Raw genomic sequence first — 27,691 nt, 5'->3', positions numbered from 1 at the left:
ACGCGTGCGCGCGCGCACACACACACACACACACACACACACACACACACACACACAGCACACACACACAGAATCATACATGTTTGCATATATACACACCCAAGCTCTCGTAAATATGCAGAACACATAATCATGTATAACAGCACATTTGCACAAATGCTTGAATATTAATGAGAATATGCACTGGCAAGACGATTATAACAAACATACATACATACATATGCTATGACACAATACAGTGAATCATTTCAGGAAGCATATGTGATTAATAACAGATATCCATCAAATGGGATGGTTGAAAATAAAAATGTAAAAGTCACATCGTCTTTTCCGGCCACCAGACCAGTGAATTCAAATCCACAGCATCTAGGACTCAGCATAGGAAGGCTGGGATAAGTCCTCTCCTTCTGCTCTAGTAACTTCCCCTGACTGAAGTCATACCCATTCACACTTGGGTGAAGTGAGGAAACTTGGAGTGAAGTGCTTTTCCCCAAGAACACAACACCATGCCAAAATGGGGCCTTGAACTCTGATCATTGGGATGATGTCACTCGGAAAGACAGAAAAGAAAAAATGATATGAATAATCCTTGTTAATACTACTGACTTGGTCCATTGATACATGTTCACTTTCGATATGAATCTGAGAAACAATTAAAAAAATCACATACACATTTAAACAAGACGGAGCTGTTCGGTATATCTCTGTCTCAACTGATAACTCAGAGTGCATAAACAGCGATTTCCAAAAAGTCTCCAAACAGAAGTCTTAAAATGAATTCATTGGTAAAATGCATTTTGCCGATAACCCAAACACCAAACAAAAACCTTATGCTTCTCATTTTCACAAAGGCAAAAAAAAACAAAAATCCTGTACAACTGCAAATTATGACATCTACATCTTTTATGGAACCATGTTTCTATTTTTCTATCTTAAATGATAAAAATCCAAACTTTTTCAAATATCCATATGTCTTTCCTGACAGTGTGTCTTCTTTCTTGTTATCATCCTAAGATCATCTTATTCCTTTTACTATCCTATCAGTAAACAAACATCAAACATCATTTCTATATAACAAATTCCTTTTGATTATACTATAACTGACAAACAAGATCTGCAGCTTGCATGCTTTCTACACAGACTACCACATTAAACGTTGGTATTCTGGTTTTGCTTTTCTTTGGTAGTCTATACTTTATGTAACCTTCCACCTTTTTTTTTCAACAAGCACACACATAAAGCGAACAGGGGAAATGAAGCAGCATCCATAGAATGAACAGTACACTGTCTTTTTACCAACTTCTACCCCCAACTTAGAGAACTGTTTGCAGAACTTTTTTTCCCCTCTTTTTACCATACCTGGAGAACTGTGTGTTTGTTGTTGTTTCTCTCTTCACTGTTGTGACTGTAAGACACAGACCAAGACATATACTTTTCCTTTTTTTTTTCAATGCTACCATTCTGTCCTGATCTGCACCTGAGGAACATGTGCATTTTTCTTTGCAGGCTTCCATCATCAGCAGTGATCAGTTTCTCTTTTTTTTTACAGGCCATCACATCAATGTTCTTCTGCTTCTTCGCAAATTTGTTCTCTCAACGAATCCGTCTCACTGAAAAGAACCAGCCGCGTCTCCAGCAGTCTCTTTGTCAGCATAAAGAATTGCTGGTCCATTGTGTCTTCAGTGGATGCTGACTGTAGGAGAGATGAGGGGGGGGGGGGGGAGGTGGGGGGGAGTTTACTACTGCTCATCAGCTTCCTCCTCATCCAGCTCCTCTGCATTCTGCACGGTGGTGCCCAGGATACCTTCAATGTCTTCAATGGCTCCCTGTTCAACACAGACACCCACACATGTTTAAAGAAAAAAAAAAAGTACATTTCAATAAGAGCAAAAAAATTTCACTGAGGATATCATTTTAAGGTGCACTGTCAAGCGTGCGCAGGCTCATGTGCACAAACACGCACACTGCACACACACACACACACAGCAAAGAGACAGACAAGTGGGGAGACAGAATGCCAACAACAACAACAAAAACAACACCACCACCAACAACAACAACGACAACAAAGTGTTGATAACATGGACGTACCCTGAAGTTGGATGTACCCTGCATACTGGGGGTGGACACCTCCTGGTGGATGACGGACAGGTTACGGGCAAAGGTCGCCAGTGCCCCCTGCAGGTTATCACCCACAGTGCTGCACAGGCACATGACAGGATGACACATTACTGAAGTGAACAAAACGTCAAGTGATGACAGGGTTAAATATTGTGCTGCACAGGCACATGACAGGATGACACATTACTGAAGTGAACAAAACGTCAAGTGATGACAGGGTTAAATATTGTGCTGCATAGGCACATGACAGGATGACACATTACTCGAGTGAACAAAACATCAAGTGATGACAGGGTTAAATATTGTGCTGCACAGGCACATGACAGGATGACACATTACTGAAGTGAACAAAACGTCAAGTGATGACGGTTAAATAACGCACTGCACAGGCACGCGACAGGATGACAAATTACTGAAGTGAACAAAACAGCAAGTGACGACAGGGTTAAACAACGCACTGCACAGGCACGCGATAGGATGACATTACTGAAGTGAACAAAATGCCAAGTGATGACAGGGTTAAATAACGCACTGCACAGGCACGCGATAGGATGACATTACTGAAGTGAACAAAATGCCAAGTGATGACAGGTTGAAATATCATACTGCACAGGCACGCGACAGGATGACACATTGCTGAAGTGAACAAAACAGCAAGTGATGACATGGTTAAATATTGTGCTGCATAGGCATGCGACGGATGACACATTACTGAAGTGAACAAAACAGCAAGTGATGACATGGTTAAATATTGTGCTGCATAGGCATGCGACGGATGACACATTACTGAAGTGAACAAAACATCAAGTGATGACAGGGTTAAATAACGCACTGCACAGGCACGCGATAGGATGACATTACTGAAGTGAACAAAATGCCAAGTGATGACAGATTGAAATAACACACTGCACAGGCACGCGACAGGATGACACATTACTGAAGTGAACAAAACACTAAGTGATGACAGGGTTAAATATCATGCTGCACAGGCACGCGACAGGATGACACATTACTGAAGAGAACAAAACACCAAGTGATGACAGGGTTAAATATCATGCTGCACAGGCACGCGACAGGATGACACATTACTGAAGTGAACAAAACATCAAGTGATGACAGGGTTAAATATCATGCTGCACAGGCACATGACAGGATGACACATTACTGAAGTGAACAAAACACCAAGTGATGACAGGGTTAAATATCGTGCTGCATAGGCATGCGACAGGATGACACATTACTGAAGTGAACAAAACGCCAAGTGATGACAGGTTGAAATATCTTACTGCACAGGCACGCGACAGGATGACACATTACTGAAGAGAACAAAACACCAAGTGATGACAGGTTGAAATATCTTACTGCACAGGCACGCGACAGGATGACACATTACTGAAGAGAACAAAACACCAAGTGATGACAGGGTTAAATATCGTGCTGCATAGGCACATGACATGATGACACATTACTGAAGTGAACAGAACATGAGGTGATGACAGGGTTAAATATTATGATCAGGTTGGAAAACGTTTACCCCCCACCCCTACACAATCATCCCAGTCTCTTCCCTGGAACACTTTTTTTTTCAGTTTGTTTTTGGGAGCCTGGTTCATCCCTAGGATGGCCGGCTGGGAATGGTAACCCTTGACTGGGTGAAAAGCAAAAAGTAGTAGTAGTAGTAGTAAAAACCCACATGGAATAGAATTCCCACAATTATACCCATCTTTAATCTATGTCTTTTATTTCCTATCAAGGCCTTTCTACTTTGGCTCATCCCCCCCACAGCAGAGCAACCAGTATGTTCATTGTGGCCATTACAAGGATGATGATGATGATGATGATGATGATGATGATGATGACATTCTCTAAAAATATCAAACATACAAACACACACACACACACACACACACACACACACACACACACACACACACACACACACACACACACACACACACACACACACACAAACACACACACACACACACACACACACACACATTTACTCACATCATTCCAAGTCTTTCTCTGTTGAAACTGTCAATCAGTGTGAACACGGTACCCTGTTTCTCCTGATTGAAAATAAGATCAAATAAAAATGAAAAAAAATTTTTTTTTAAAACACACATATCAGTAATCAGCAAATATCTGTATTTCAGAAAACTGGCATGAAAAGAACGCTGATGGAACTTAAAAGAAACATGCACAAAATGCTGAATCATCAATAGAAATCAGTTTTCTCTCTGGTTCTGTATGTTTGTTGTCTTCTTTTCTAGATACATGAATATGATTATGTTTTAGCTATGTGTGAATATTAACCCTTTCGCTGCCAGGAAAATAAGATTTAAGTGAAATCTATTTGCCAGGGTTTTTTCACAAAAAACGGGTATAAATTTTCAAAAAATTCTGTGCTCTTTGTTATTGGAGAAAGACCCATAAAAGTATATATTTTCTGAAAGGGAAATGAATAAAGAATACAAAACACATGATGTTTTCCCATTTTATGCATTTTAAGTGACATGCTGTTGTTTTGAAATCAGTGTTTTGTTTTTTGTCACATTTTCAACTTGTTCATTACAAACATTAGTCTGGTAATTTGCACAAAAATATCATTTTCTGGACAAATGGATATCTGCACACACAAAATCATATTAGAACAACCACAATATAAAAAAAACTGAAAAAGAAATAGATGCATTGTGACTTCTGCAAGTGATAATATGGATGTGAGGCCACGCCCCCTCAGTCTCCACCCCCCTCCTCTTCACCCCTCTCACACCGTCACTTCATCAGACCGCGTTGGCTGAGTGCCAAGAAAATAGCTCATACGGTGCCCTGCTAAAAATTAGGTGACCTGTTGTCTGCTAGAGTTGAACAGCCTGCATCTCTCACTGATAGTTGTATCTTGGCCACTCTCTTGATTGCTCCCTTTATTTTCTATCAAATCGTCCTATAAATGTTCACCACTGTCTTCTCCTTCGAATTTATGCTCCAATTCTTTCTGAGCATCAGCTAAAGAAAGTAATTTTGGCTGATTTAGTTCGTCACAATCGCATGCCTTGAACACGGAGTCAGTCCGACATTTTGTTGAGCGAGCGAGGAGAGGAGCCAGGCAAAGACTGCGGCCAGTAACCCAACCAAAACGTTCAAATAAAGGACAGCCTTATGACGCAGATGGTGTTTCTAGCTATGAATAGAATCCAGAAAGATTCCCCAAGCTAAAGCTACCAGCATTTTTGTCAAAGAACTGAATGCAAAGCAGGGAAAAGTCAGAATATTTCGATGACGAGTTATCTCGTCATTGTGGCAGCGAAGCATACATGCTTGCCATGACGAGTTATCTCGTCATGCAGGCAGCCTGGGGGTTAAACTGAGTACTTTAACTGAAATGAATGCATTAAGTTCCATCATTGTATGTATAATTTGTTTACTCTCTTTTGTTTTCTCTCAGTTTTATTTGTTTATCTTTGCATTTGGTTTTTACACAATCTGCACCGCTCGTCATAGCATCTATTTTATAGTTTTATACTGTGCTAAGCATAATATTCATTAGCATTCTTGCTGAATCGTGGGAGCATGACCAAACTATGTGATGTTCCATGAATGTAATGTCTATCATTTGTTTTGTTTTTTTTTGTTTCATCTTTTTCTTCTTTCCTCACAGGCTGGGACTCCTATGTTCACTCTTTTTTGAGAGTAGGTTTTTACTTTCCGTGTATGACTGTTTTTACCCCCACCCCCACCCCCCCCATGTAGGCAGTCACACTCTGTTATCAGTTGTATACCTTCCCTCTTAGCTTTTCAAGCAATGAAACAGACATGAAGATACCACAAAAGCATGAAATATAAACCAAGATCTAGTTCTAGTAAAGAGTGTCACAGCATTACAGAGTACAGAGCCAGGTCAAGTGAAGACAAAGGAACAAAGAAAACGTCAGACACTGAGTGCCGCTGGCACAAACACACACACACACACCTTGATGTCATAACCGATGCCGTGAGCGCGACACATCTGGAAGAACACGCTGTAATGAACCACCGCTAGGTTGGTGTGTAGAAGGCGTGTTGACATGACACAGTAACGCACCGCGCTTGGCTCTTGCTGTTGACATATTGACACACTGACACATTGACACTTTACCGACATTATCAGTAAGTTGACATTTGACAAGGTTGCTTATAGTCCAGCTGGCTTCACAGAGCCATATCAGGATTGCCCATCTAAACAAAATATCTACAAAACTCACTCACACCAAAAGCAAAACAAAAACAAAAACAACAAAAACAACACAGTTCATGGCATAATATCTTTACCATTACTCTCCACAAGGCAAATAGGAATAGGCTGTGCTGAGGATGTCAGCCCATCTGCTTAATTTATCAATCTCAGATAGCAAAAAAGCAAAAAAGTCTTTTTAAGGATAAAAAAAAAAAAAAAGTATCTCAAAGCCACAACAACAAAAATCCATCAAAAGGCCATATAAGTAAATAACACTTTTGGGCCGAGAACTAGTGCCCATTCCAGTGTTTAGATTATCACCACCTGATCACCAGAGCAAAACAGCACAGACAGGACATCATAGTCTGTGAAAAAGAGAGAAAAAAGTGTAAAGGCTTGCTGGAAAAAGGAAAGCGGAATAGACTGGGAAGGCAGAAAAAGACAAAGACAATAAGATGCATGAATACTGAGGGTCCCACATACTGTATCCAAGAAAAGGTTTGTAGTTACTCTCCTCATCTTGTAGAAATATATCATGTGTTTTTTTTAATTATAACAGACAACATACAAATGTTACAAAAAAATTTTTTTTTAAATATAGGTAAGACAAATGAGAAGATGTTTGAGGAGAGACAGAAAATGAATGAGAGAACATCCAAAAGAGAAGTTGAACAAGATTTTAAAAAATATAATCAAACAATAAAAACACTTCTTATTCCACTTCTGCAAAATCAACACAACCTTGCCGTCATTTCGGTATAAAAAATTTAAAAAATCAAACAAAATAAAATATTAAAAAATGAAATAAAATACAAATAAAATAACTTTATAATAATGAAAATAAGACATCCCCATCCAACACATCTACCTTCTCTCACCACCCTTCGTCACAACACACACACACAAAAAAAATCCTTCACCTCCTCACAAACACTCACCACCCCTCCCCACCACCATCCCACACCACACACCCCCTCCCCACCATCACCCTCTCCTCTCTCTCATCCACTACCCACCACCCCTCTGCACCATCAAGCCCCCCCCCCTCAACCCCCTCCACACACACACACACACACAATCCTTCACCTCCTCCCCAACACTCACCACCACCCATCCCCACCACCATCCCTAACCCACCCACCCCCTCCCTACCATCACCTTTTCCTCCCTCCCTCCCACTCCCCACCACCCTTCTATCCCCTCTCGCTGTCCCCTGCACACCACCAAGACGCCCCCCCTCCCCACCTCCCCCACACACACACACTGTCCTTCCTCACCCCCCCTCCATGAATCCCCACCCCCCTCCTTCCCGCCTACCTACCACCCCCCAATCTACCTCTTCCTCCACCCCAGCCAGTCGTCGGCGCCGCTGACGTTTCTGTGTCTTGGGCGGGGCGACAGTGAAGGTGTGGTCGCCGGGGTTGAACTGCCCCTGTGTGACGTAGCGGGTCAGCTGGAACATGGCCATGCTGTCACTGTAGTGCAGCCGCAGGTCAAGGGCCCACACCTGCTGGTCCAGCTGAAACACACACACACACACACAGACAGAGAGAACCTGATGAATATTTGTATTCACATTACTCTTTTTGAAGAATACACAACATAAATCCAAAACTGATAAAACTGCACACACAAAAAATTCCAAGTTATATTGAATTTATTTTACAGAAAAAATGTATTCTATTGTATTGTATTGTATTGTATTTTAATCTATTGTATTACTCTTTTTTGTCACAAAAGAGTGTGTGAAATTCAGACTGCTCTCCCCAGGGAGAGAGCGCGTTGCTACACTGACAGCGCCACCCTTTTTTTTTTGTTGTTGTTTTTTCTGCCTGCAATTTTGTTTGTTTTCCTATCGAAGAAGATTTTTCTCTACACAATTTTGCCAGGGGCATCCCTTTTGTTGCCGTGGATTGTTTTATGTGCGTTAAATTCATGCTGCACATGGGACCTCAGTTTATGGTCTCATTTGAATGACTACCATCCAGACCACCACTCAAAGTCTAGTGGAGGGGGAGAAAATACTGGCGACTGCCGGTGTGATTCAAACCAGTGCGCTCAGATTCTCTCGTTTCCTAGGCGGACATGTTACCTTTAGGCCAACACTCCACAACAACGTGAATCCAAAACTCATAAAGAATCAAGAACTAGTGCCCATTCCAGTGTTTATAATGTCACTACTCAATCACCAGAGCAAACCAGCACAGATAGCACATCAGATAGTACAGAGGCTCTTCATTTTTGCCTAGAACCATCAGAGACTGGAACTGCCTACCCCAAGAAGCTGTGGAGGCCAAAACGCTTGACAGTTTTGTGGCAAGGGTCTCCAAGCCCCCCACACCCCATGCCACCTCCCCCACCCTACCCCCACCTCCCCCACCCTGCCACCTCCCCCACCCTACCCCCACCTTCCCCACCCTACCCCCACCTCCCCCACCCGAATCCCCTATCCCGCTACCTTCTGTCCCTCCCCATCCCCCACTTTCCCTGAACAGCAGTGGAATAATACCACCTTCACCTCTACCTCATCTTCACATCATTAATGAACATCGACTGCACAATATTAGCAGTGAACCCCCAACCCCACCCCCACCCCATGCCCCCCCTTCCCCCACCCCGCCAGTTTTAGGTGCCAGAATAATCAACTTGTATGATCATGGGCCCTCAACAACGAAGAAGAAGCTACACTGTGGAAAGGAGAAAAAAAAGTGTAAAGGCTTGCTGGGAAAAACGAAAGCAGAATGGACTGGGAACATGGGAAAATATAAAGTCAACAAGGTGAATGAATACTGAGGGTCACACACACTGCATCCAAGAACAGGTCTGTAGTTTCCCTCATTGTCTTGTAAGAATATATCATGTGATGTGTTTTCTTACATCAGGGCCCACACCTGTGGTCCAACTGCAAGACAGAGAGAGACCCGGAACTTGATGAATACACACTCAACGTAAATTCAAACTCAAAAAACTTGCTGGGTGTTTTTATTTGTATATATTGTTGTGCAAAACCTGATTGTCTTACTATGCACGCGTGTGTGTGGGTGTGTGGTTTGTTTTAGTCTATCGTCACTTACTCTGAGTTCTTATTTGACTTGTGTTATTGTCTTTTACAGTGCACATGTTCATTGACTCACTTGTGTAAACAAAGTGAGTCTATGTTTTAACCCGGTGTTCGGTTGTGTGTGTGTGTGTGTGTGTGTGTGTGTCTGTGTGTCTGTGTGTCCGTGGTAAACTTTAACATTTCTCTGCAACTACTTTGTCAGCTGACACCAAATTTGGCATAAAAATAGGAAAAATTCAGTTCTTTCCAGTCATCTTGTTTAAAACAATATTGCACCTCTGGGATGGGCACAAAAAAATAAAGAATGAAGCCTAATTATATGCAAACTGCATTTACTGTTATATTTATATTTTTTGTATTCTCTAAACTTGGCACTTTGATCTGATATTCTGACCCAACAACTAGAGCAATCATTATTATCATTTTTTGTTAAAACAGGAACTTCTTTTGCTAAGCATGGAAGTTTTATTTATTTTGCAAATGTTTTTGGTGCAGATAGTAAAAAAGGGAAATTACTTTGTAATTAATGCTAGGGGAGTTAATTTGCTTAAACTGATCTTTCTCATCTTAAACATTACATTTTGAAACAAGAAAGGCAAGGCCTTCAAGACTCAGTGAGTCTTGAAGGCCTTGCCTCTCTTGTTTTCTGTTGGTGTTTACAACGAGCCTGTGATTGCACACGTTAATTTCTATGTGGATCAATAAACTGTTTTTGAATTTGATTTTGAATTTGAATTTTTCTGTGTTGAACTAATTTTCTAGAAACACTGTATAAAACTAGAAGGTGCTTTTGATGATCCACACTTTACTGCATATCTCAACTGTCTTTTTGAAAAGTTATTACATGTATGTTTGCTGTGTGGATAGTTTGTAATGTTTCTTGTGTTTGAATGAATTGGACTGCAGCACACTGATTTCCATTTCATGTTACTTTATGTTTTGTCTCAGCTTAAATGCTGATTTTTGCCACTGATGTTGATCGAAACTTCATTTTTTTAAACCGTGCACCCATTTTTTCACCAGATTGATAGCATCGGGGTTGAATAAAAAGAAAAAAAAAGCACAAAAAGACAAAAAACCCTGTATAACCTATCAAAAGCAAAACTCACAGATACAGGGTGGATGAAGGTGACAAAGTCCACCTCCACATATCCCACGATGCCCCGACTCTTGCAGGCGTCCCCAACGTGCTTGGACATGGCGCTGAGGACCGGGGGGTCGACGGAGGCCTGGGGGACGGACATGCCCCAGGTGTGGAGGTCGCTCTCGGCATGGATCTGGTCACCTGTGCTGACCAGGCTCACCTTGCCCGAGGGTTCGATCAGCAGGTTGGCTGTCAGTGTGGTGATGCTGTCTGTCGGGGGGCAAGCCTCGATCACTCCTCCTGGAAAAAGGGGTTGTCACAAGGGTGACTGGATGTCTTCTTCTTCTTCTTCTTCTGCGTTCACTCGTATGCACACGAGTGGGCTTTTACGTGTATGACCGTTTTTACCCCACGATGTAGGCAGCTATACTCCGTTTTCGGGGGGGTGTATGCTGGGTATGTTCTTGTTTCCATAACCCACCAAACGCTGACATGGATTACAGGATCTTTAACGTGCGTATTTGATCTTCTGCTTGCATATACACATGAAGGGGGTTCAGGCACTAGCAGGTCTGCACATATGTTGACCTGGGAGATCGTAAAAATCTCCATCCTTTACCCACCAGGCGCCGTCACCGTGATTCGAACCCGGGACCCTCAGATTGACAGTCCAACGCTTTAACCACTTGGCTATTGCGCCCGTCTGGTGACTGGATGTATTTTGCCTTTTGTGTGATGCTTCTGTTACATGTGGCTTTTGTGATGCGTGCACATATAGTATGGTGATTGTGAGTTTATAGTGGAAGGTGAGAGTGTGCGTGTGTGAACGTTTTACGGTAGTGCCGGGCCGGGCTCTGGTGGTGACAGGATGTTTTCTGTGTGAGCTCTTTCTTTTCTTCACTTTTCTATACTCTTAAAACTTCGTTTACTCTATCCTCTTTCTTTTATATTATTTTCTCTCTTTTATGTTCAAGGTCTAAGTTAGGTTACTGTCTTGTGTTGCTTACTGTATCATTAAATAAAGTTTCATTTCTTTTGATATTTACACCTCACCAGGTGCCGTTACTGAGATTAAGCTTTTCTCAAATTCCTTCAATTTTTTTTTTTTTTTTTTTTTGACTAAGCGCGTTGGGTTACGCTGCTGGTCAGGCATCTGCTTGGCAGATGTGGTGTAGCGTATATGGTTTTGTCTGAACGCAGTGACGCCTCCTTGAGCTACTGAAACTGAAACTGAAACTGATGTATGATAATGTGCCAAATGTATCAAACCTTCATTCATTCTCATTCCTACCTTGTGACAGGAAGTCCATGAGGAACACCTGCCAGCTGTTGTACACCTTGGTGTTGCTGGGCTGTGCGTGTTCCAGCAGAATGTCTGGAATCTCTGCATGGATCTTGATGTAGGCTGCTTCCTGCACACATGACACAGAGCTTCAGTGCTTTTGCAGTTCAGCAGTGGTTTTTGCTGACTCTGGTGCTGCAGAAGACATAAGGACAGATTATATAAGGTTATATCAACATCTATCCATTGATCCATCCATCTATCTATATGTATGTATATATCTGGCCAGAAACAAGATGCTATGACCTTACATATAAGGAGCATGCAGAAAAAAAAAAACCCAACAACCAACAACAATTGGAACAAAAACAGCAACATTAGTAGCAACAACAACAAAGCTTTAAGTGTAAAATTATCCTCCGATTTCATAACAGTATTGAATCAAATCCTACAATCTCCCTTGGTCAGGTTTAACCTTCGCTGGTTCATCTTAGCTGTCTATCCTGCTGGAGCATTCTTTTAAAATTGCATTTTAGTAATTCACTCAGACTTTAAAGCAAAGTGGAAAACTGTGATTCTAAAATCTAGATTATTAGCATCAGCAACTTTTTTTCCTTCCTCTTTTAATTTTCTTTTACACATGCATATATCCACTAACATAGTCATGTGCTCAAGCGTGTACATCTCATACGCACAACAACCGTTTCCCTCTCCACCCCCTCTCCCACCCTTCCTCACCTGCGCCCACTTCTTGCTCCACTTGTCGCCGTAGCGTTTGGCTTCCTTCTGGGCCCAGCGGAAACACTTGAGGTGGTCCGTCACATCGCAGTAGGCGATCCCACGCCCATCAAACTCGTTGTCCAGTTTGAAGAGCCAGCGCTTCACACCAAGGTTCTCTGTCACCAGCTGGGCTAGGCACTCGTGGAGCTGGGGAAACAATTCATGTTTTATGTGAAGCCGGGGAAACAATTCATGTTTTGTGTGAAGCCGGGGAAACAATTCATGTTTTATGTGAAGCCGGGGAAACAATTCATGTTTTATGTGAAGCCGGGGAAACAATTCATGTTTTATGTGAAGCCGGGGAAACAATTCATGTTTTGTGTGAAGCCAGGGAAACCATTCATGTTTTGTGTGAAGCCGGAGAAACAGAAACAATTCATGTTTTGTGTGAAGCCGGGGAAACAATTCATGTTTTGTGTGAAGCCGGGGAAACAATTCATGTTTTATGTGAAGCCGGGGAAACAATTCGTGTTTTGTGTGAAGCCAGGGAAACATTTCATGTTTTGTGTGAAGCCAGGGAAACAATTCATGTTTTGTGTGAAGCCAGGGAAACAGTTCATGTTTTGTGTGAAGCCAGGGAAACAATTCATGTTTTATGTGAAGCCAGAGAAACAATTCATGTTTTATGTGAAGCCGGGGAAACAATTCATGTTTTGTGTGAAGCCGGGGAAACAATTCATGTTTTGTGTGAAGCCAGGGAAACCATTCATGTTTTATGTGAAGCTGGAGAAACAGAAACAATTCATGTTTTATGTGAAGCTGGAGAAACAATCCATGTTTTATGTGAAGCCAGGGAAACAATTCGTGTTTTGTGTGAAGCCGGGGAAACAATTCATGTTTTGTGTGAAGCCAGGGAAACAATTCATGTTTTGTGTGAAGCCAGGGAAACAATTCATGTTTTGTGTGAAGCCGGGGAAACAATTCATGTTTTGTGTGAAGCCGGGGAAACAATTCATGTTTTATGTGAAGCCAGGGAAACAATTCATGTTTTGTGTGAAGCTGGGGAAACAATTCATGTTTTATGTGAAGCCAGGGAAACAATTCATGTTTTGTGTGAAGCTGGGGAAACATTTCATGTTTTGTGTGAAGCCGGGGAAACAATTCATGTTTTATGCGAAGCCGGGGAAACAATTCATGTTTTGTGTGAAGCCGGGGAAACAATTCATGTTTTATGTGAAGCCGGGGAAACAATTCATGTTTTATGCGAAGCCGGGGAAACAATTCAGCACAAATTTACTCCATATCAGTTGGGTGGTGGTGCTGGGGGGGATGGGGGGGGGTGGGGGTGGTGGTTATTTTGTTTTATTTTGTATTCAAACTAATAACAAAAACGATAAAAAGCTGAGATCATGAGTACTTTGTAACTCACTCCGGACCATTGTTTTTCTCCCTTGCTTTCCCCTGCAGATGACCCATTTGTTAGGGTGAGGGGAAAAAAAATCACAAAAAAATTCAAAACAAAAAATAGCTGAATGAAACTCCCTGTATTTGACCCACTGACCCTTCTCCTCGCGTCATGTGTACGCCCACCCCCTCTCCCCCCTGCTCTTCACAGCTCTCAGTAGCTGAGTCACTGTTAGTACCTTCTTGCTGGTAGCTTTCTTCACTGCAGATACTATTCAACGCCATTTTCAATACATATGCAGATTAGCTTGTCATGTGGGGTGCCGAACTCAAAGGCTCACTGGCGAGTGTGCTGTTACGGAAACTCACAAAGAAACTTTCCAGTTGACCCTTGACACGTTTGCAATGCCCAGTGTAGCTGCAATTTTTATGCTACTCCATGAGGAAAACGTGGAAAATTTTTTAATTGTCGAAACCACTATAGCGTTCTGTCGTCCAGAATGCTACCTTATGTCAGGAACATATAGCGTTCCATCGTCCAGAGTGAGTTAAGATTATAACTTATATGACAGTGATGCAGGAAAAGGACGGGTATGGCAACATCTCTGTAAACAATCAGCAACATCAGAAATGGATGGGATAGAAATATTTCAGTAAACTATCAGCTTTTTCAGAAAATGGATGTGTATGGCAATATCTTAGTTAAGAAAAAAAAAATAGCAATATCTCAACAACAACAAAATCAACTCTAAGAGCTTTGTTTCAATAACATGAAAACAAATCTATTAACAGGAAAAAGATAAGCCACACACACACACACACACACACACACACACACACACACACACACACACATATATATATATATATATATAGAGAGAGAGAGAGAGAGAGAGAGAGAGAGATAGAGAGAGATAGATAGATAGATATTGATATAGATATACAGATATATATAATATACATACACACACACACACACACACACACATATATATATATATATATATATATATATATATATATATATATATATATATTTATATATATTTATATATCTATGTATGTATGTATGTACACACACACACACACAACACACACACACACACACACATACATATATATACATATTACATATACATATAAGTTTCATCTAGTAAAGTACAATAACAGTGACCAAAGAAGCACACTTACACAAATTTCGTTTTATCAGTAAAAGGAACAAACACTGAGGTCTTTGCTTCAGTCACAAAGAAACAAATGCACACAGTTTGAATTACAGCTTGCTTGCCCTTCATTATGTTGACACTATATAATTCATACACATCTTGCATTGGAAACTGATGATATTCGAGAGTTACATCTGATAATCCTGTACTACAGGTGATTAATTTACCAAGTCTTGTTATTGTATAACTGACCACAGCTGGCTGGTTCTCAAAGTATGTGTAATCTGGTAAATTTCAAATAAAAGAATAAAAACATATATCAAATATTTTTAACTATTTGGCATTTTTCACAGAGAACACCAACACACAAAACAGGCAAACAAAAAAAACAAAAAAACATGAAACCAACTTTAAAATAACAAATGCTTTTACCTGTCCTAAACTATAGACATCGTACTCGCTGGGCGGAACTTCGATGCCAGCTGACGCAAAGATTCTCTTGCAGCCGGACTTGGTGGAGTAGAGATTGGCCACCTCTGGCTCTGGAGACAGGATGGGGACGTTGAGAGCATCGGCCACTGCCAGGTCGTCACGATGAGGGATGCCCGTCACTATGTACGCCTCGCGTCCACGAATCAGGTTGGAAATGCGTTTGAGGGTGCGAGGAGAGTACTTCAGTATCGAAGACAAGCACATGCGGTGAGTCTGTCCAGGGAGAAAGAATATAAGTGTAAACCCATGTCAATGATTGAAACATAAAAGCATGTCTCTAGAAAACAAAAAATCATACACTTTCAAGATGAACATGAATTTATGCATATATAAGCCAAACATGAATACTGGTATCTATGACAAACTGAACACAATTTTCTCAAAGAAGGTACTATAAGTGTGAATAAGGAAATCCAATTTTCTTTTAGCACTATGAATGTTTGAAGCCTTGTTGAAACACAGGCTGACAGAGTAAGTATAAAGAAATCTAAATATGTATGGGCTTAAAAATAGAAGCACAGTGTTTCAAAATAATCATGATACAGAAACACACTCTCAGTCCCTGAACTACTCACAGGAAAGACTCACACAGTCTCCACCCCTGAACTACTCACAGGAAAGACTCACACACTCTCAGTCCCTGAACTACTCACAGGAAAGACTCACACACTCTCCATCCCTCAACTACTCACAGGAAAGACTGTCCATCACTGAACTACTCACAGGAAAGACTCACACACTCTCAGTCCCTGAACTACTCACAGGAAAGACCCACACACTCTCCCTCCCTGAACTACTCACACAAAAGACAAACACACTCTCCATCCCTCAACTACTCACAGGAAAGACACACAGTCTCCATCAATGAACTACTCACAGGAAAGACTCACACACTCTCCCTCCCTGAACTACTCACAGGAAAGACTCACACACTCTCCCTCCCTGAACTACTCTCAGGAAAGACCCACACACTCTCAATCCCTGAACTACTCACAGGAAAGACACACACACTCTCCATCCCTCAACTACTCACAGGAAAGACACACACACTCTCCATCCCTGAACTACTCACAGGAAAGACTCACACACTCTCCATCCCTCAACTACTCTCAGGAAAGACTGTCCATCACTGAACTACTCACAAGAAAGACTCACACACTGTCTCCATCCCTGAACTACTCACAGGAAAGACTCACACACACTCTCCATCCCTCAACTACTCACAGGAAAGACACACACACTGTCTCCATCTCTCAACTACTCACAGGAAAGACCCACACACACTCTCCATCCCTGAACTACTCACAGGAAAGACACACACACTCTTCATCCCTCAACTACTCTCAGGAAAGACTCACACACTCTCCATCCCTCAACTACTCACAGGAAAGACTGTCCATCACTGAACTACTCACAGGAAAGACTCACACAGTCTCCATCCCTGAACTACTCACAAGAAAGACTCACACACTCCCCACCCCTGAACTACTCTCAGGAAAGACCCACACACTCTCCCTCCCTCAACTACTCACAGGAAAGACACACACACTGTCTCCATCCCTCAACTACTCACAGGAAAGACCCACACACACTCTCCATCCCTGAACTACTCACAGGAAAGACACACACACAGTCTCCATCCCTCAACTACTCACAGGAAAGACTCACACACTCTCCCTCCCTGAACTACTCACAGGAAAGACACACACACACACTCTCCATCCCTCAACTACTCTCAGGAAAGACACACACACTCTTCATCCCTGAACTACTCACAGGAAAGACACACACACACATTCTCCATCCCTCAACTACTCTCAGTAAAGACTCACACACTCTCCATCCCTGAACTACTCACAGGATAAACCCACACACACTCTCCATCCCTGAACTACTCACAGGAAAGACACACACACTGTCCATCCCTGAACTACTCTCAGGAAAGACCCACACACTCTCAGTCCCTGAACTACTCACAGGAAAGACCCACACACTCTCCATCCCTCAACTACTCACAGGAAAGACCCACACACACTCTCCATCCCTCAACTACTCACAGGAAAGACCCACACACACTCTCCATCCCTGAACTACTCACAGGAAAGACCCACACACTCTCCCTCCCTGAACTACTCACACAAAAGACAAACACACTCTCCATCCCTCAACTACTCACAGGAAAGACACACACACTCTCCCTCCCTCAACTACTCACAGGAAAGACACACACACTCTCCATCCCTCAATTACTCACAGGAAAGACACACACACTCTCCCTCCCTGAACTACTCACAGGAAAGACACACACACACACTCTCCATCCCTCAACTACTCTCAGGAAAGACTCACACATTCTCCATCCCTCAACTACTCTCAGTAAAGACTCACACACAGTCTCCATCCCTCAACTACTCACAGGAAAGACACCCACACTCTCAGTCCCTGAACTACTCACAGGATAGACCCACACACACTCTCCATCCCTCAACTACTCACAGGAAAGACCCACACACACTCTCCATCCCTGAACTACTCACAGGAAAGACACACACACTCTCCCTCCCTGAACTACTCACAGGAAAGACCCACACACACTCTCCATCCCTGAACTACTCACAGGAAAGACCCACACACACTCTCCATCCCTGAACTACTCACAGGAAAGACACACACACACTCTCCATCCCTCAACTACTCACAGGAAAGACACACACACTCTTCATCCCTGAACTACTCACAGGAAAGACACACACACACACTCTCCATCCCTCAACTACTCTCAGGAAAGACTCACACACACTCTCCATCCCTGAACTACTCACAGGAAAGACCCACACACACTGTCTCCATCCCTCAACTACTCACAGGAAAGACACACACACACACTCTCCATCCCTCAACTACTCACAGGAAAGACACACACACACTCTCCATCCCTGAACTACTCACAGGAAAGACCCACACACTCTCAGTCCCTGAACTACTCACAGGATAGACCCACACACACTCTCCATCCCTGAACTACTCACAGGAAAGACACACACACTCTCCCTCCCTGAACTACTCACAGGAAAGACCCACACACACTCTCCATCCCTGAACTACTCACAGGAAAGACCCACACACACTCTCCATCCCTGAACTACTCACAGGAAAGACACACACACACTCTCCATCCCTCAACTACTCACAGGAAAGACACACACACTCTTCATCCCTGAACTACTCACAGGAAAGACACACACACACACTCTCCATCCCTCAACTACTCTCAGGAAAGACTCACACACACTCTCCATCCCTGAACTACTCACAGGAAAGACCCACACACACTGTCTCCATCCCTCAACTACTCACAGGAAAGACACACACACAGTCTCCATCCCTGAACTACTCACAGGAAAGACTGTCCATCCCTGAACTACTCACAGGAAAGACACACACACAGTCTCCATCCCTGAACTACTCACAGGAAAGACACACACACAGTCTCCATCCCTGAACTACTCACAGGAAAGACTGTCCATCCCTGAACTACTCACAGGAAAGACACACACACAGTCTCCATCCCTCAACTACTCACAGGAAAGACACACCCACACTCTCAGTCCCTGAACTACTCACAGGAAAGACCCACACACACTCTCCATCCCTCAACTACTCACAGGAAAGACACACACACTCTCAGTCCCTGAACTACTCACAGGAAAGACCCACACACACTCTCCATCCCTGAACTACTCACAGGAAAGACACACACACAGTCTCCCTCCCTCAACTACTCACAGGAAAGACCCACACACATTCTCCATCCCTCAACTACTCACAGGAAAGACACACACACACTCTCCATCCCTGAACTACTCACAGGAAAGACACACACACACACTCTCCATCCCTCAACTACTCACAGGAAAGACACACACACAGTCTCCATCCCTGAGCTACTCACAGGAAAGACTCACACACTCTCCATCCCTCAACTACTCTCAGGAAAGACTGTCCATCACTGAACTACTCACAGGAAAGACACACACACACTCTCCATCCCTGAACTACTCACAGGAAAGACCCACACACACTCTCCATCCCTCAACTACTCACAGGAAAGACTGTCCATCCCTGAACTACTCACAGGAAAGACTGTCCATCCCTGAACTACTCACAGGAAAGACACACACACTCTCCATCCCTCAACTACTCACAGGAAAGACCCACACACACTCTCCATCCCTCAACTACTCACAGGAAAGACCCACACACACTCTCCATCCCTGAACTACTCACAGGAAAGACACACACACTCTCCCTCCCTGAACTACTCACAGGAAAGACCCACACACACTCTCCATCCCTGAACTACTCACAGGAAAGACCCACACACACTCTCCATCCCTGAACTACTCACAGGAAAGACACACACACACTCTCCATCCCTCAACTACTCACAGGAAAGACACACACACTCTTCATCCCTGAACTACTCACAGGAAAGACACACACACACACTCTCCATCCCTGAACTACTCACAGGAAAGACACACACACACTCTCCATCCCTGAACTACTCACAGGAAAGACCCACACACACTGTCTCCATCCCTCAACTACTCACAGGAAAGACACACACACACACTCTCCATCCCTCAACTACTCACAGGAAAGACACACACACACTCTCCATCCCTGAACTACTCACAGGAAAGACCCACACACTCTCAGTCCCTGAACTACTCACAGGATAGACCCACACACTCTCAGTCCCTGAACTACTCACAGGATAGACCCACACACACTCTCCATCCCTGAACTACTCACAGGAAAGACACACACACTCTCCCTCCCTGAACTACTCACAGGAAAGACCCACACACACTCTCCATCCCTGAACTACTCACAGGAAAGACCCACACACACTCTCCATCCCTGAACTACTCAAGACACACACACACTCTCCATCCCTCAACTACTCACAGGAAAGACACACACACTCTTCATCCCTGAACTACTCACAGGAAAGACACACACACACACTCTCCATCCCTCAACTACTCTCAGGAAAGACTCACACACACTCTCCATCCCTGAACTACTCACAGGAAAGACCCACACACACTGTCTCCATCCCTCAACTACTCACAGGAAAGACACACACACAGTCTCCATCCCTGAACTACTCACAGGAAAGACTGTCCATCCCTGAACTACTCACAGGAAAGACACACACACAGTCTCCATCCCTGAACTACTCACAGGAAAGACACACACACAGTCTCCATCCCTGAACTACTCACAGGAAAGACTGTCCATCCCTGAACTACTCACAGGAAAGACACACACACAGTCTCCATCCCTCAACTACTCACAGGAAAGACACACCCACACTCTCAGTCCCTGAACTACTCACAGGAAAGACCCACACACACTCTCCATCCCTCAACTACTCACAGGAAAGACACACACACTCTCAGTCCCTGAACTACTCACAGGAAAGACCCACACACACTCTCCATCCCTGAACTACTCACAGGAAAGACACACACACAGTCTCCCTCCCTCAACTACTCACAGGAAAGACCCACACACATTCTCCATCCCTCAACTACTCACAGGAAAGACACACACACACTCTCCATCCCTGAACTACTCACAGGAAAGACACACACACACACTCTCCATCCCTCAACTACTCACAGGAAAGACACACACACAGTCTCCATCCCTGAGCTACTCACAGGAAAGACTCACACACTCTCCATCCCTCAACTACTCTCAGGAAAGACTGTCCATCACTGAACTACTCACAGGAAAGACACACACACACTCTCCATCCCTGAACTACTCACAGGAAAGACCCACACACACTCTCCATCCCTCAACTACTCACAGGAAAGACTGTCCATCCCTGAACTACTCACAGGAAAGACTGTCCATCCCTGAACTACTCACAGGAAAGACACACACACTCTCCATCCCTCAACTACTCACAGGAAAGACCCACACACACTCTCCATCCCTCAACTACTCACAGGAAAGACTGTCCATCCCTGAACTACTCACAGGAAAGACACACACACTCTCCATCCCTCAACTACTCACAGGAAAGACTGTCCATCCCTCAACTACTCACAGGAAAGACTGTCCATCCCTCAACTACTCACAGGAAAGCTCTTGATGGCCTCTGGCACCAGCACCTTGTAGCGGTCAGACATGTCACACTGGTCCTCCACCTCCCCAGAGTTGACGGCGGCCGACAGACCCAGCAGCTTGGAGTAGTACTGCAGCGTCTCGTCACTCAGCGGCACGGGGGAGACGAAGATCACATCCACGTTCGGATCTGCCCGGCAGTCATGAACGATGAGACATAAAAAAAAGGGGGGGATTGTAGACTCGCTACTGGCTTTATCTGTTTGTGAATATATGCATGCGGATCGTGTTTGCACTAAAACTCTTGAATTCTACCCCTGTGTTTTTATCAACAAGCCCTCTACACACACACAGAGACACACAGATTCTCACTGTTTAATATCACTCATGTGAAGAAACGCTAAATGAAATAACTACTACTAATACTACCACTACAGAACTACAACTAATATTACCACTACAAATACTACATACACACACACGCTAAATGAAATAACTACTACTAATACTACCACTACAGAACTACAACTAATATTACCACTACAAATACTACATACACACACACACACGCTAAATGAAATAACTACAAGTAATACTACCACCACAGAACTACAACTAATACTACCACACAAATACTGCATACACACTCACGCTACCACGAATACTTCAGAGCAACAAAAACCATAATAATCAGCCACACAACCCACCACCAACACCACCACAATGCCAGTTAACAGACTAAAGAATCTATTTATTAATTCAATGACATCCGTTTATTTATTAATTTATTATTCATTCATTCAATCAATCATTCATTTATTCATCCATTTATCAACTTTTACTTCGTTTTATTTCATTTTAATTTTCCCTCAAGACCTGACTAAGCACGTTGGTGTTACACTGCTGGTCAGGCATCTGCTTAGCAAATGTGGTGTAGCGTATATGAATCTGTCCGAACACAGTGACGCCTCCCTGAGAAACTAAACTGAACAGAACAGAACTGGGCACACTACCTTGAATGTCACACAGCCGGGCCATCTGCGTGTTCTGGCGCATGCCGAAATCATTGATGCTGTCGCGGATCTTCTGGCTCAGACCCAGGGATGGAATGTGGATGACTACTCGCTTGGAGTTCTTGATGCGGTCCCAGGAGGCGGAGAATTTCTGAATTGACGCAACAGAAAATTGCACAGGTATTTATTCCACTGCAAAGTTGAGAGAGAGACAGAGTGTTTTTTTTGTTTTGTTTTGTTTCTTTGTACTTGAAAGAATATGATTCAACACTTTCTCTTTTCTAAAAGTATCATTTTAGCTTGTTCCTGTACGTCCTCTAGCTATGAAGTACTAATATTCTTTAGTTATTACAATTCTTTTTTAAGTGAGTGTCCCCTCCATAGTGGAGACCACCACAACGTCCCTCCAGTGACAGTCCCCTATGAATCTGCAGACACTGAAGACCTTGACAGGACTCACCCCAAGCATGGAAGTGGATGAGGCTTGAAACTGAGGTCAGTATGAGAGCTGGGCATGCAAGGTCTCAGAATTTTGGACAATTTTTTTCTTCTAAAGATGAATTATGAAAGTAATGATGATGATGATAATGATGATGATGGTGATGATGATGATAATGATGATAATAATGACGATGGTGATGATGCCACAATGGAGGTCATAGACGGCCACATAATTTTGGACATTATTTGTTTTTCTAAAGATGAATGATGGTGATGGTGATGGTGATGGTGATAATGACGATGATGATGATGATGATGATGGTGATGATGCCACAATGGAGGTCATAGAAGGCCACAGAATTTTGGACAGTTTTTGTTTTTCTAAAGATGAATGATGATGATGATGATGACGATGACAACGACGATGACAACGACGATGATGATGATGATGATGATGCCACACAGAGGAGGTGGAAAGCATCACCTTGGCTCGGAGCCTGAAGTTATCCAGCTGGTGGGCACGAGTCTCCTTCAGCTGGTGCCTCATCTTGGCCATCTTGATGTGCATGATCCAGGAGATGGCGATCACCCCCGCCGCCCACTTCAGCCGCCGGTACTCCAGGTACTGCGAGCGGTCACGGTAACGTCGCCATGACGACTGGATCTGCGTGGCCGCCACCTGGCTGCCGTTGGGACCCATGAATCGCCTCCCCTGAAACATTTTTTTTTCTTTATAAACTTCTTAGGTTTTGAGTTTCAGTTTCGTGGAGGTGTCAAAGTGTGTGGACTGATCCATATTCGCTACACCACATCTGCTAAAAATAAAAAAGATGGCTGACCTGTGCACATACCGAACGTGTTGCTCAGGCACTGAGCATAAAGAATTGTAATGACTTGTCAAGTTCTGCTGGGTGTGCTTTCTGCTTGGAGTGGAGTGCTTGCACCAGATTATTATTATTATCATCTTGTAATGATCCTGAAAAATATGCACTATGTTTTGCTATGGTTTGTATTTTTTTTGTTTTTGGTTTTGTTTGTTTGTCGTTGTTTTTTTATTCTTCTTTCTTTTCCTTTTTTTGAAAAAAAAACCTCCACTCACTGTTTTAAAAAATACTTTTTTCTGATATGTTTTGTCCACATAAACATATCCATTTCTGTACGTGTAAACATACATACATGGATTTTTTTTTTTTTTTTTTTTAATGCGTCAGTATAATTGCACGTCCAGGAAAGAGAATCATGCACAGGCTTGTGAACAGATATGTATTTGCTGATATAATGTACTTCTGTGCAATCACATTCACAAGGGCATGCGTGAGTTTGTATGCATGTGAATGTGCAACGAGAGAGAAAGAGATGGGGAAAGAAAGAGACAGACAGACAGAGAACTCAGAACTCAGAGCTCAAAACGTTTTTTATTCAAGGATTAAGATTTGTGGCATGGCCCATTTTCCCAATCTGTCCTTGAGAGAGAGAGAGAAAAAAAAGAAAATGTGTGTGTGTGTGTGTGTGTGTGTGTGTGTGTGTGTGTGTGTGTGTGTGTGTGTGTGTGTGTGTGTGTGTGTGTGTGTGTGTGTGTGTGTGTGTGTGTGTGTGTGTGTATGTGCGCACGTGTGTCTGCATGTGTGCAAGTGAAAGTTCCAGTTCCAAGGAGGTGTCAAATTATGTGGACTAATTCAAATATGTTACTCTACATCGTTCGTAAAAACATATATAGCAATAATAATCATAATCATAATAATGATGATGATGATATCAATAAAACAAAAAAACAATAATAACAATACTAATAAACAGATAAATAACAATAAGGGACAGATGCCTGACCACATCAACCCAATGCCTGTACTGTCTGTGTGTAAGTCTCAAAACCTTTTACACAATCGGAATGTCGGGACCAGTCTTCTCCTTCCACCATCTTAACTCACTGAGTACGGCCAGTCCTCTCTTCTCTTCTACACAGACCCCTCAGATGTCCAGTGGGTGTCTTAATGACCCAACCTTTAGCTTCTGTCATAAGAATTGTGGTATTCTTTGTCATCATTCACCTCTTCAGTATAAGAGCCTTCCGCTTGCAATATTTTTATGATGGTAATTGGGGTGAAACGCTGTTAACGTTGTCTCTTTCGCCGTTCGTATATGGAGAGAGTTAACCTTACCCTGACAAAAAGTCAGGTACCCATTCACACCTGAGTGGAGAGAAGTAAACTGGAAGTAAAGTACCTTTCCCAAGATGACAACACCATGCTGAAATGGACCACGAACCCTGATCACCATGGAAACAATGTAACAGGCGTCAAACGCCTAACTGACGTACAGTGGTGCTTTCTTGAAGTCTGAATGTCTGTGTCTCTGTATCTGCATTGATGCCTTCTGACTGCAGTGCAGCACTTCTTCTTTGTTCGTGGGCTGCAACTCCCACGTTCACTTGTATGTACACGAGTGGGCTTTTACATATATGACTGTTTTTACCCACCATGAAGGCAGCTAAAATTGCACTGGCTCTTAGTGCTGCAGCCTTATGGGCTAGTTGGCCTTTGGAAACCATCCCAACGCCAACTGTCCTAAAACCCTCTTGGCTGAGAGAGTGGGGATGTACTCGGGCAAGACACTCTCCACTATAATCAAATTCTAGCCCAAATAGTCAGAACAGCAGTTGCCTCCTCTGCTGTTCTGATGGTCATAGTCGGACACAACTATCATATAGTAGCCTTGGCCAAAGGGAATGATTAAGCGCTTATAGTTGTTAGAGGCGTTTGATTGGCTGAGAGCGGTGGGCCCGTCTTTTCACTGTTAGCCGCGCGAAATTTGGCCAAGCAGAGCAAACCAATAGGCCTAGTTTGCATCAGTTTGACATGGTACAGTATATGACACCAATATATATATATATATATATATATATATATATATATAGGCAGCTATACTCCGTTTTGGGGGGTGTGCTTCCTGGGTATGTTCTTGTTTCCATAACCCACCAAATCCTGGCATGGATTACAAGATCTTCAACATGCATATTTGATCTTCTGCTTGCGTATACATACAAAGAGGGTTCAGGCACAAGCAGATCTGCACATATGTTGACCTGGGAGATAAAAAAAAATCTCCACCATTTACCCACCCGGCGCCGTTACCGAGATTCGAACCCTGGACCCTCAGTTTGAAAGTCCAATGCTTTTACCACTGGTCTATTGTGTCCGTCAGTGGGAGCAACAGGATATTGGAACGTATATATATATATATATATATATATCTTTGTATATATGTGTGTGGGGTTGGGGGTGGGAGATATGGGCATATGTGTGTGTGCTTGTACAAGTCAGTGTTCATCTGTGTGTGTGTGTGTGTGTGTGTGTGTGTCTGTGTGTGTGTGTGTGTGTGTGTGTGTGTGTGCCGTGGAAGCTGCGATACATAGACTAGAAATGAGTGTGTGGAGGAGGGGGGTAGAGGAGGTGCAGGGTAATGTGTGTGTGTGTGTGTGTGTATGTGTGTTGGAGCTCATGTACATTTATATGTATTTAACTGTGCTTTCATATCTGTGAAACTGCATGGTTGGTGCATATCTGTTATGCATGTGTGGGTGTATGTGTGAATGTGTGTCTTCATCTTTTACATTTATTTGCTTATTTATCATCATTGTTATCTTTTTTTCTTTTTTTTTCTTTTTTTAATTATTACTACTACCTTTTTTATTATAATCATTATCTATTTATTTATTTATGTAAGCTTATCTATTATTTATTCACCTTTTTTTTCTTTTTTTTTTTCTCAAGGCCTGACTAAGCGCGTTGGGTTACGCTGCTGGTCAAGCATCTGCTTGGCAGATGTGGTGTAGCGTTATATGGATTTGTCCGAACGCAGTGACGCCTCCTTGAGCTACTGAAACTGAAACTGAAACGTCAGTGCAGCACTTAATGAATGAACACACTCACAGGTTTGTTGATGATGGCTTCCACGTCCTCTCGGTTCACAATCACAGACAGCAGTTCCGGCAGGCCTGGGGCCTTCTCCAGCTCATACTCCACAGACAGGTCTGCCAGCCTGCAGTGACACACAGGCGTCAGTGACACAGTCTTCTTCACGCTTCATTTTTGTTGTTGTTCATGCTGGTTTTTTGGTTTTGTTGTCCTTGTTGTTGTTGTGGTGGTGGTGGTGGTTTGTTTGTTTGTTTGTTTTACATTTTAACCCCTTGATTGCTGAACTTTGGAGAAATGAAATTGGTGTAACGCGAGTTTGGAAAGCAGTTACTACTTTTTGTGTCATGATCAATAATGCGATTGGTCTTGTTGAACAAAAGTACCAGTAATGCAATCCCAAGAGGAAGAAATCCAAATAAAGAATGGCGACCAATGTCCTGACCTGTCAGCTCTGTCTTATCTCAAATAAAGATTGGTGACTCATGTCCTGACCTGTAAGCTCTGTCTTATCTCAAATAAAGATTGGTGACTCATGTCCTGACCTGTAAGCTCTGTCTTATCTCAAATAAAGATTGGTGACTCATGTCCTGACCTGTAAGCTCTGTCTTATCTCAAATAAAGAATGGT

General features: G+C 43.0%; 1 protein-coding gene across 2 annotated transcripts in view; it reads right to left on the bottom strand.

Moving 5' to 3' along the window:
- Nucleotides 1-63: 63 nt before the first annotated feature.
- LOC143282124 (IQ domain-containing protein H-like) overlaps nucleotides 64-27,691 on the bottom strand; it is a 44,560-nt gene continuing 16,932 nt past the window's right edge. For both annotated transcript variants that reach the window (XM_076587640.1, XM_076587641.1), the window contains 13 exons: nucleotides 27,080-27,188; nucleotides 23,635-23,862; nucleotides 22,710-22,860; nucleotides 21,711-21,886; nucleotides 15,490-15,762; nucleotides 12,506-12,694; nucleotides 11,777-11,897; nucleotides 10,511-10,785; nucleotides 7,677-7,859; nucleotides 6,098-6,223; nucleotides 4,132-4,193; nucleotides 2,092-2,200; nucleotides 64-1,826 (listed from right to left, as the gene is read on the bottom strand). In XM_076587640.1, coding sequence (XP_076443755.1) covers nucleotides 1,740-1,826; nucleotides 2,092-2,200; nucleotides 4,132-4,193; nucleotides 6,098-6,223; nucleotides 7,677-7,859; nucleotides 10,511-10,785; nucleotides 11,777-11,897; nucleotides 12,506-12,694; nucleotides 15,490-15,762; nucleotides 21,711-21,886; nucleotides 22,710-22,860; nucleotides 23,635-23,862; nucleotides 27,080-27,188 — 2,089 coding nt within the window. In that variant the 3' untranslated portion in view covers nucleotides 64-1,739. The remainder of the gene's footprint in view (nucleotides 1,827-2,091; nucleotides 2,201-4,131; nucleotides 4,194-6,097; nucleotides 6,224-7,676; nucleotides 7,860-10,510; nucleotides 10,786-11,776; nucleotides 11,898-12,505; nucleotides 12,695-15,489; nucleotides 15,763-21,710; nucleotides 21,887-22,709; nucleotides 22,861-23,634; nucleotides 23,863-27,079; nucleotides 27,189-27,691) is intronic.

The sequence above is a fragment of the Babylonia areolata genome, chromosome 5 (genome assembly GCF_041734735.1).
Source record: "Babylonia areolata isolate BAREFJ2019XMU chromosome 5, ASM4173473v1, whole genome shotgun sequence".
NCBI classification, from domain to species: Eukaryota; Metazoa; Mollusca; class Gastropoda; order Neogastropoda; family Buccinidae; genus Babylonia; species Babylonia areolata.
This window is presented reverse-complemented; position numbering and strand designations above follow the sequence as displayed.